At 40.3% G+C, this 10934-nt stretch overlaps 1 protein-coding gene across 4 annotated transcripts in view; it reads left to right on the top strand.

The window, feature by feature from the left end:
- Positions 1-10934, top strand: part of GXYLT1 (glucoside xylosyltransferase 1) — a 134195-nt gene that overhangs the window by 6331 nt on the left and 116930 nt on the right. For 3 of the 4 annotated variants that reach the window (XR_002344161.1, XR_002344160.1, XM_021092538.1), the window contains exon 2: positions 2811-2903. The exons of the other annotated variant lie outside the window; for it this stretch is intronic. Coding sequence is in view for 1 of the 3 variants with exons in the window: in XM_021092538.1 (XP_020948197.1) it covers positions 2811-2903 (93 nt within the window). In the remaining 2 variants the exon portion in view is untranslated. The remainder of the gene's footprint in view (positions 1-2810; positions 2904-10934) is intronic. 4 annotated transcript variants of the gene reach the window in all.

The following is a 10934-nucleotide window of genomic DNA, read 5'->3' as shown; positions in this document are numbered from 1 at the left end:
ATCCTTGACCTACACTGCAGCTTGTGGGAATGTTGGATCCTTATCCCACTGAGCAAGGGCAGGGATCGAACCCACAACCTCCTGGTTCCTATTCGGATTCGTTAACCACCGAGCCATGACGGGAACTCCTTAAACTTTTTTTCTGGCTTGAAAGTACAAGTACTATCTGTCTCCAGATTAGTTGCTTTTCCTGATTTATTGCTTGTAGTGGTGGTTGCTGGTACCTACTGAGTTCTCGGTATGAGTTTCTACTTTCTATCTTAATCTTTAAAATCAAGTTTTCATAAATGAGTGAATGTAAATTTGGGAGATAGGAAACTTTAAATAAATTATGTCACCTCTTACCACCAGTGCCTCAGTGTTTTATGGTTTTTTTTTCTTAATGGTAAGTGTCATGAATACTCATTAGTGCATGTATTTTGTATTTCCAATAAACAAAAAAAATTCCTTCTATAGACTGTGTTTTCTGACATTGTGTTATGGTCAAGAAATTTACCTAAAACTTGACATTTTTGCCTGTAATTTCATCTGCATTAATCACTTTATAATGAGTACATGATCCAGCAATTCCTCTGGTATATATATATATGCACATACACCCAGGAGAATTGAAAAACAAATGTTCCCATTAAAATTGCACATGAATGTTCATTGCAGCAAAATTTACAATAACCAAAAAGTATCAACAACCCAAATGTTCAGTAACTGATGAATGGTTAAGGAAAATGCGGTATATCCATCCATTTGTAAAAGGGAACACTATTTGGCTCTAAAAAGAAATGAAATGTAGCTGATAAATGCTACAGTGGATGAACCTTGAAAATACGCTAAGTGAAAAAAGTCAAACTCAAAAGGTCACATATTATGTCATTCCATTTATCTATGGAGACAGAAAATAGACTCGTGATTGCCGAGGGTTGGGGGATGGAGAAGTGCAAGTTGAAGCAGAAAATGGTATTACTACATAATTTGAAGCAATAATCTTTTTACAGAAAAACTTAACTAGTCGTTTTCTTAGAGGCTTGGTTTTTCCTTTTCATTTTCTACTGTTGAAAGGTTCGACAGGAGATGAAATAATCAACTTATTTCCTTCCTGGAACAAAGGGGCACTTTAGGTGTTGATTATAAATTGCGGATTTGTTGAAAGAACATTTTGATAATGTCTGTATCTGAAAGATGGAGATATCTATTGGAGCAGGTTTGTTGTGAGGCTTGCATGGGTGTGAAAGCTCTTGAATCTGAAACAGAACAAAATGAAACCCTCTGTTAGTTGTTACCACTACCACTGAGCCTATCTCTGGTATGAAATGCAAGACTTAAAAAGTACATGACCACACCTGGAAGGGGACAAACATAAATATCCTCATCAGGTTGCACATGATTTCTGTTTATCAAACATTTAAGATATGTCACTTTTTATGCTGTGCTTAAAAATAGGGACCTTTTCAAGAAAAAACCGATTGCAGTGTAACCTTTTCCATTGATTTTAAAATTCTGATGTTACAGTTCTTGACATAGTAGTATACAGAATTCTTAGGATTTTAAAAACAGCCATTGCCTGACCCTGTGCTCAGGGATTCGGATTTAACAGGTCTGGTGTAGCTCTCTGGTAATTTTGTTGTGTGTACTGAGACCCCACTTGTGATAGACCATTGACATTTGTGAGAGGTGTGATCAGAGATCTTGCAAATATGAAACTTTATAGGCCTTTCCCTCTAAGAACAGTAACTTGTAATTGAATTCATGGTGATGGGCCATGAAGTGACCTGGTTTAGTGACTCACCCTGACTTCATGCTTGCTTACTTGAGTAAACATAGGCCTCTGCTGTAGTGAATTTCCAACTAGATGATTATGAGAAGGAATAGTAATGAAAAACATGCTTTTTGTAATGTGAGTAGTTGTGGTGTTTTTTTGTTTTTTTTTTTTAGCTCCAACCTGCAACCTAAGAAGAAAGACCACGTTTGATCCTTCATTTTAGCTTGTGAAATATATTGAAATGGATAATGTAGATAATGAAACTGAGCCATGAATATTAATATGATTTCTTATTTTTCAACTTAAAACACTGTACAGGTAGCTTGGATTGAGGATTAATTTAAAAGTATTTAAAGCTCCTCTTCCCCCCCCCCCCACTAACATTTGTGGCTTAAATTTTGCTTGAGGAAAAGCACATGTTTTGTTAGACTGAAATGGATTTTATTCTGGGGGAATATGTACTGTCCATGAAGAGAAATTTTAGAAGTACCACTGTTCTCAGTGTCATCTGAGGAGGGAATCTTAATATATTAGAATTCATGGAGTTCCTGTCGTGCCTCAGTGGTTAACGAATCCGACTGAAATTAGGAACCATGGGGTTGCAGGTTCGATTCCTGGCCTTGCTCAGTGGGTTAAGGATTTGGCGTTGCCGTGAGCTGTGGTGTAGGTCGCAGATGCAGCTTGGATCCCGCGTTGCTGTGGCTCTGGCGTAGGCTGGTGGCTACAGCTCCGATTAGACCTCTAGGCTGGGAACCTCCATATGCTGCAGGAGCGGCCCTAGAAAAGGCAAAAAGCCAAAAAAAAAAAAAAAAAAAAAAAAGACTTCATGATGAGGAAATTTTTCCAGTCTGTAGTATTTTCTGCCTAAAGGTTTTAAAGTTTTATTTAAAATAGAGATCGATTTCCAGAAATCCTCGTTACCATAGCAAAGTGGATTTGCAATTTTGTTGCTGTAAAATAAAACAGTAAGTTTTTATATTATTGAGTAAATTCCGTGTTAGTTTTAAGCCAGAACACTCACGTAGGATTCTTTATTTCTGTCTTACTCTGTTAGGTGTAAAGATTTCTCTCTGTGTTACTGGAATCCCTATTGGATGCTGCCCTCTGATGTTTGTGGAATGAACTGCTTTTGGGAAGCGGCTTTTAGGTAGGCACTTAATAATTTAATTGTTAGATCAGTGTAGGTAAGATTAGATAGTAAAATAATAAATTTTTGACTGTAATAGGTCATAAAAATGTTTCTTTTCCTGTAATCTAACTTTATCATACAAGTAAATCATTCACTTTCTGATTGGGTTTCCTATTCCTTTACCCCTTTGAAGTAGTTATCACTAATTTTTAGTGCATACTGTGTATAAAATGCTCTAAATTTTTTTAGACGTTATTGGGATAAATCATTGTTCTTAGGGCTGTTTGTGATCTAATTTTAGGTAACAGGTGATAAAATGATAAATAGATGATAAAGATGACCTTCCAGTGATGTTGACGGACATACAGCATTTAACCTAATTTAAAGCGGGTGTACTGAAGGTGGACACAACTGGGGAAGGATTATACTGCTTATTAGCAGAGAGGTTGAATACTGGGGAGTGGGAAGATAAAGATAAATGTTTAATGGAGGAGCAAATGGTATGACATCATTTATTGAGCTTTTTTTTTTTTCAGTTTATGAATAGAGCATCTTTGTTCACGTCTCTGGATAATTAAGGCATTGGATTAGCTGACTCAGGCCCCTTCCTGCTCTAAGCTTCAAGGAAGGACACAGATGTCCACAGAATGGGACATCGGCCTCCTGAGATAGTGTCAGGGGAGAGGGAGGCAATAGCCTGAAATTCCCTTCCCAAGAATAACATTTCTTTGAGAGTCATCTCATTCTAGTGTTTTTTAATGATTCACTTAACTTTTGATTCTACTCATTCCATTTGGCAGGCACAGTGCTAGGTGCTAAAAATCAGACTGAGTCTGATTAGCATGGCTCCATCCTTCTGGAGCTTACATTCTGATGGGAGCTTCACAGTAGTAAATCTGAGATTACAATGAAGGGTGACAGTGTATAGCTGTGATGATGGGAGAAATAGGTGCTTGTCAGGTGGGTTCATCTTGGGGCATCAGGGAAGGCTTTTTGGAGGGAGTGACTACGTGATGAATAGGAAATTAGCCAGGCTCAAGGACAGGAGGTGATGTATTCTAGGTGGGAGGAACTGCATTCTTAATAAATACTTGTAGTATATATTTTTACGTTCTTGTGTTACTAATGCATTATGCATTCTATGAACAACTGGGAAGACTTCATTGGAATCAGGTATTTTAATTGTATTTATTGCTGTGGAAAAGATCAGATGATTCTCATATAGGTCAGTTCAAGTTAGATTATTTACACTTTTAAAAAACTATTTTTTTTTTTTTTTTTTTTTAAGGGCTGCACCTTTGACATATGGAGGTTCCCAGAATAGGGTTTGAATTGGAGCTGCAGCTGCTGGCCTACACCACAGCCACAGCTGTGTTGGGATCCAATCCGCATCTGCTACCTAATACGCAGTTTATGGCAACAGTTGAGTCTTAATCCACTGAGCGAGGCCAGGGATTGAATCCTCATCCTCATGGATACTAGTTGGATTCATAACCTGCTAAGCCACAGTGGGAACTCCTAAAAACTAATTTTTAAAGATAATCTTACCATTCAGCTTGTTCATAAATTTTGGAAAATCGGAGATCCATATTTTTCATTCTTTTAAGAGTTTGCTAATAAATAGAGTATTGGCAAGCACCATTTGCTGCCTCTGGATTGTGAAATAAATCTACTCACTCTGGAAGCTGGGCGAGCTTGAAAGCTCCTATGTGTGCTCTGATTTATACAACCCAGGCCCTTTTATAAGTTATAGCATGAATAATAATCTCTCTCCATCCTCTGCTGCAAGAGGACCCCAGAGGGGCTGACCTGGTCTCAATCTCGGAGCCTCTGCCTACTGTTCCTTTTGTTTGGGCCTCTCCAACACATTATTTTCCTAAATGCTTCCAAGTGTTCCCTGGAAGGAATTACATGCAGAGGGATACATGATATTGTAAAGACTTTTGCTTGTTAAGCTCCTAAATTTGAGACTTTAAAAGTTGTACTTTATGCTTGTAATATTACATCCATAGTTATAAATCTGTAACCATTTTGTTATGTGTATCATATCATTATGTAAAATCTTTTTTGGCCATTTATTATTTTTTTAAATTACTCAACGAATTTTATTGTATTTATAATTGTACAGCGATCATCACTACCCAGTTTTATAGCATTTACATCCCAAACCTCCAGCGTATCCCCCCACCCTCCAACCTGTCTCGTTTTCATTATGTAAAATCTTAAACTTAGTGTATGGTCAGGCCACCGAGGATGCTGTTCTCTTGCTCTCTGTATGTCCTCTCCTCCACCTGTGCCTGCTTCACTTCCCCCTGCTCACAAGACTGACCTTCCTACAGACTTGTCCCTGCTCCAACTAGTGATCGTTTCAACCTTTACATCGGGACACCCCTCTGGGGACTTCCCTTGTTGTGCAGCAGGTTAAGGATCTGGCATTGTCACTGCAGTGGCCTGGGTTTGATCCCTCTGCATGATAGCTTATCAAAGGGACAGTGAGGGACATGCAGCTCTGCTAGTTGCCCTGGTAACTGATAAGCCAACCTGAGGTCAATTCCCGCTATAACGGGTACTCCTCCCTTTCATGGGAACACTGCTGCCATGTCTGCCCCACATGATGGGGGTCATTCCAGGACCTTGCTTCTGACATGTGAGCTCCCCCATCCATTAAACCTTTGACGTCTCTGTCACTGGCTCCGAGCTCTTTCTTCCATCTTGAACTGGACAGGTACAGGCTTTGGAGGCCTGTGTGCTGCAGCCCAACACTTCTTACTTTGAACTTGGGATCCCTTATTTATTCATTCTATTCAAACATGCAGACAAGCCACAGTTCCATAGAGTTGCCATGTAATTCTCGCCCTTCATTTCAGCATTTAAATAACCCTTCATTTTTGCCTGACTCTAAGAGCCACTCTGCCCTCCCAGGAAAGCGTCTTTGAAACCCCCTCTGCTGCCACCTCAGGTCTCCCATTTTGCCTGGCTCCAGTGGGCCCTTAGCTGGCACCGCTTTCTTCTCTCTAAATTTGTCCCAGTGTTCTCAGTTTGAATTCTTACTTTTTTCTTTTGCCTGTGCCCACGACATGTGCCGGGCCGGGGATTGAACCTGTGCCACTGCAGGATCCTCAACCCTCTGTACCACAAAGGAACTCCTGAATTCTTTATATAATTTTATGTTGATCAAACTTCTCTAGGGGATTATTCCCTCCCAATTAATTTATGCAGTGGCCACAAAACAACGTTTTTTTAAAATGCCCAAATTGCCTCGACACCCACCACAAGTGTTTTCACCGTTCCTGTGCTCACACGTGCTTTTGGTCATTTTTATCTGAATGGTGTTGCCTCCCTGCCTGACCTCTTCCCAGCTGTGTCATGTTGCTCACATGCCTTCTGCCCCTTCTGTCTTTGAAACACAACCAAACACGGAGTCCCCACAACAGCTTCCTTTTAGCCCTTTCCCTTCAAGCATCCTTTGTTTATTCTTTCTCTTGACCAGCAAACATTTTATAAGCATGTCCACTGGCTTTACTTGCTTAGAAAACAAACAATAACAACACAACAGCAAACCACGCCTCAGCCTGCTGCTGTGAGCAGCACCCCCCACCTGATTAAAAACCGTGCTCTCTTTGAAGTCACCTCTGACCTTGGGCTTGTTCTTTGAGGCCTAATCTCCCTCTCCTGTTACCACTTCCTCTTTCTTTCTTTCAACTCTTGTTAGTCTGTGGCTCGTGAGACCAGTCTCAGGTTTGTTCCCTCTGCCTAGAGGCGCCTCTCTGCTCCCCGAAATCTGGATGTCCCGAGGACTCTGCTCTGTGCCCTCCCCACTTCTGGGTGGTCACAGGATCACCCCTTTAACTGGTACCTTCAGTCCAGGGCTCTTTGCTGAGCTCCCCCCCTGTCTTTCCAGCTGCACGGTGCTGATGCCTCCCTTGCTGCCCTGGCTTGGCTCGTCCCACCTCCCCTGGTCTGTACTTTGTGTCTTGGTTCCAGACGGACTTTTCCCCCCATCCGTCTGCAGTGACTCTTCCTGCCCGGCTCCTTTCTGTCCCGTGACTCATCCAGCTACCGTGATCTCCCTTCCCTGCCCCGGCCCCTCCCTTCTCTGCCTCCTCTCAGTTCTGTGTGCGCCACATCTGTTGTGGTGGAGACTTGTTACCCACTTCTGGGGTGTCGACTGTGCAGATGGACACCGCATGGTATTCATGACTTAAGCCCCATCATTTAGCAGGGTGCTTGGCAACCAGTAGTGACTAATAATTTTCCCCCAGCACTTCCAGACTAGGTTAGTGTCGTGAGTCCACTTAGCAGTCTCCATTGTTTTCTATTTAAGCAATTACTGTGCTTTCTGATTAAGTCTTTTGAAAATCTGTTTTTTCACAACAAGCTATAAATTGTGTGAGGTCAGGATTGTGGCTTTCTTGCTGACCCACAGTGCCTAGCATATGAAAGGAGTTCAAATATTCATTAAGAAGAATGAATATCACTTGTGTTCCAAAAATTATACGGATTTAAGCCTGCACCAGCATCCTTTGAGAGTCTGGTGTCACCATAACCTTAGCATTCATCATTGGAAGTTATAATTTTACCACTTATTGGAGTAAAATGATAGCTTATTATTGGTTTAATCATTGATGATTTGTTGAACATATTTCTGCATTTAATTTTTAAAATTTTTGTATTTTCTGTATTGACATGTATCGAGTTTTTAATACTTGTTTTATGAATTCAGAGTAAAACATTCTACTTTTGCCATGATATTTTCCTAATTTGTTTCATTTTAAAGTAATCTTTTCATTAAGTAATCTCTTAATGTTATATGACCTGAGCTTTTTTTTTTTTTTTAATTTTCTTATTTTTTGCTTTTTAGGGCCGAACCTGCAGGATATGGAAGTTCCCAGGCTAGGTGTTGAATTGGAGCTGCAGCTGCTGGCCTGCACCACAGCCACAGCCACACTAGATCCAAGCTGCATCTGTGACCTACATCACAGCTCACACAATGCCAAATCCCTAACCCATTGAGTGAGGCCAGGGAGTGAACCTGCATCCTCATGGATCCTAGTCAGTCTTGTTACTGCTGAGCCACAACGGGAACTTCCATGAATTTTTAGATTTTTTTTTTTAAATGCTTTGCATAAAACCTTGTAGTTTAAGTATTATATTGGCTTTAAAAATGATTTAGACACAACCTTTAGTTTTACCTAGTGTGATAATTCAGCACAACTCCTTTTTTGTAGTAAGAGGAAGATTTTTTCTTTAAACCACACTAAGGAAATTATCAAAACTATCTGGGAGTTCCCATTGTGGCACAGTGGAAACGAATCCGACTAGGAACCATGAGGTTGCAGGTTTGATCCCTGGCCTTGCTCAGTGGGTTAAGGATCCGGTGTTGCTGTGAGCTATGGGGTAGGTCGCAAATGAGGCTTGGATCCGGTGTTGCTGTGGCGTAGGCTGGCAGCTTCAGCTCCGATTAGACCCCTAGCCTGGGAACCTCTGTATGCTGCAGATGTGGCCTTAAAAAGACAAAAGACCAAATAAAAGAAAAAAAAGAAAAAAAAACCCCTATCTGAATATAGTTTTCTAATTTTTTCAATTGCAAGTTTTTAAAGATAGGTTCTTGACAGTTATTTTCTAGTTTGGGGAGATCGCTACTAGAAACTTAATTTGTTTACTTTGAGTTTATATACTTCATTATAATGCTAATTCCTGGTCTGAATATTACTATGCATTGTTTGCTTTTATAGAGAGAACACTAGTTTAATAACAGTCTAGAAAAATACACTGGAAGCTTTTGTTGTCTAAATTTAAAAAGAAAAATTATTATGATTCCTTTGTAGCAGAAATCTTATTTAAAATATGTCTATCCTTAAGGCTTATAAGTCTGTTTATAGTGCTTATATTAAATTTTCATTAAAAGTTAAAAATGTTAACTTTTTTTTTCTGGATTCCCGTCAACTTTTTACCATGGTCATAAGACTGGTGTACTGAGCACACCACATACCCTTCATAGGTATTTACTAATTAACATTTTTCACCTTTTTTTTTTTTTTTTTTTTTTGCTGAACCATTTGGGAGACAGCGCTTGTGGCACACCTAAATATCCAGCGTATATCACCTAAGAACAGGGATATTCTCCAGTACCACCATAAGAGAATTGGTACCTCATGTTATTTAACACTGGCAGAATGTGTATTTCCTTATTTTCCTTTTAATGAACTTTATATCTGTTCCTCCCCATTCAAGACTCAGTCAGAGAGTGTACATTGCATTCCGCTATTAGATCTGTTTAGTCTTCTTTTCTCTAGAACAATTCCCAGGCATTTTTTGAGGGAGTGGGGAGTGGGTCAGGGAGGGGTGATGGTTGGTATCTTTCTTTCATGACATGTTTTGTTTTGCAGAATATTCCTTTATTGGGATTTGCCTGTCTCTTAGCACTAGATTCAGGATCTTTGGCAAAAATTGTGCATAGGAGGTATTGTGTTATTTGGGCATGCTATCAGAAGGCATCCGATCTGATGGCTTTTTTTTTTTTTTTAAATTTTGAAAAAGTTTTATGGCTGCACCTGCAGCATTTCCAATTTTCTGGACCAGAGATTGAATCCAAGCCACAGCTGTGACCTGTGCTGCAGCTACAGCAATGCCTGATTCTTAACCCAGTGTGCCAGAGGAACCCCAGCATGTATTTAACGTAATTGGTTGTTTGATCCCGTCGTTAAGGTGATGGCGTCACATTTCTACCCTGTAACAGTAGCTTTATCCCTATGTAATGTGTGGGGATGATACCTTGATATGCTGTGCTTTTAGCCTCCTTTAACTCTTCTTTTTCAGATCATCTATTACAGTAGTGGATGCAAAATAGCGATTTTTATAATTCCTTCTACATTTATTGGTTGGTATTCATCTTTAAAGATCCCCCTTCCCTTTTATTTAATATCATTTTAGACTCATTGATAGTTTTATTTATTAATTTTTTTGGTTTTTGCTTTTTCTAGGGCCACTCCCGTGGCATATGGAGGTTCCCAGGCTAGGGGTCAAATCGGAGCTGTAGCCACCGACCTACACCAGAGCCACAGCAACACCAGATCCAAGCCGTGTCTGTGACCTACACCACAGCTCACAGCAACGTCGGATCCTTAACCCACTGAGCAAGGCCAGGGATTAAACCTGCAACCTTATGGTTCCTAGTCGGATTCGTTAACCACTGAGCCACGACAGGAACTCCTAATTCATTTTTTTTAATGCAGTGTATTACCCTTCATTACTGTCATAATTCCTGTTAGTGCTCTTAGATTATGCCAGATTTAGTCATAGGAACTCTCAGGTATTACCTTTGAATTATCCAAAGGTTTTCTTCTAATCATATATCTGTGGAAAATCGTTTTGGCTTAAAAATGTCCTTTTGGCTAACATTTCTTTAAATCCTTAGGTACTTTCTCTTAGTCACACTGTGATGAATATATATAGCACATTTTTTAGATCCTGACAATGTTAACACCATTCAGTTAGGATCAAAATTGTAACGGCTGCTTCCCTGTGACTTTTTTTTTTTTTTTTTTTTTTGGTCTTTTTGCTATTTCTTGGGCCGCTCCCGCGGCATATGGAGGTTCCCAGGCTAGGGGTCAAATCGGAGCTGTAGCCACCAGCCTACGCCAGAGCCACAGCAACGCGGGATCCGAGCCTCCTCTGCAATCTACACCACAGCTCACGGCAACGCCGGATCGTTAACCCACTGAGCAAGGGCAGGGACCGAACCCGCAACCTCCTGGTTCCTAGTCGGATTTGTTAACCACTGAGCCACGACGGGAACTCCCCCTGTGACTTCTTAGGTTTTAGTTTTCCCTTCCTCTAGTGTAGAAGCTTCCTTTAGATTTTTTCCAGTTGCAATTACCTCCTGTTCCTGGGTCTGCGGACTGGCTGGAGGGCAGAGACATTTTTAGAATATATTTCTTCTTGTCAGTTTAGATGTTGGAATCTGTACTGTGTATAATGCTTTTGCTAAAAAGGGACACATAACAGAAGAGCAAATGCAATATAGCTGACAATACTATGGCTTTTGTA

The sequence above is a fragment of the Sus scrofa genome, chromosome 5 (assembly GCF_000003025.6).
Source record: "Sus scrofa isolate TJ Tabasco breed Duroc chromosome 5, Sscrofa11.1, whole genome shotgun sequence".
Taxonomy (NCBI): domain Eukaryota; kingdom Metazoa; phylum Chordata; class Mammalia; order Artiodactyla; family Suidae; genus Sus; species Sus scrofa.
The sequence above is the reverse complement of the archived record's forward strand: the minus strand, read 5'-3'. Positions and strand labels throughout refer to the sequence as shown.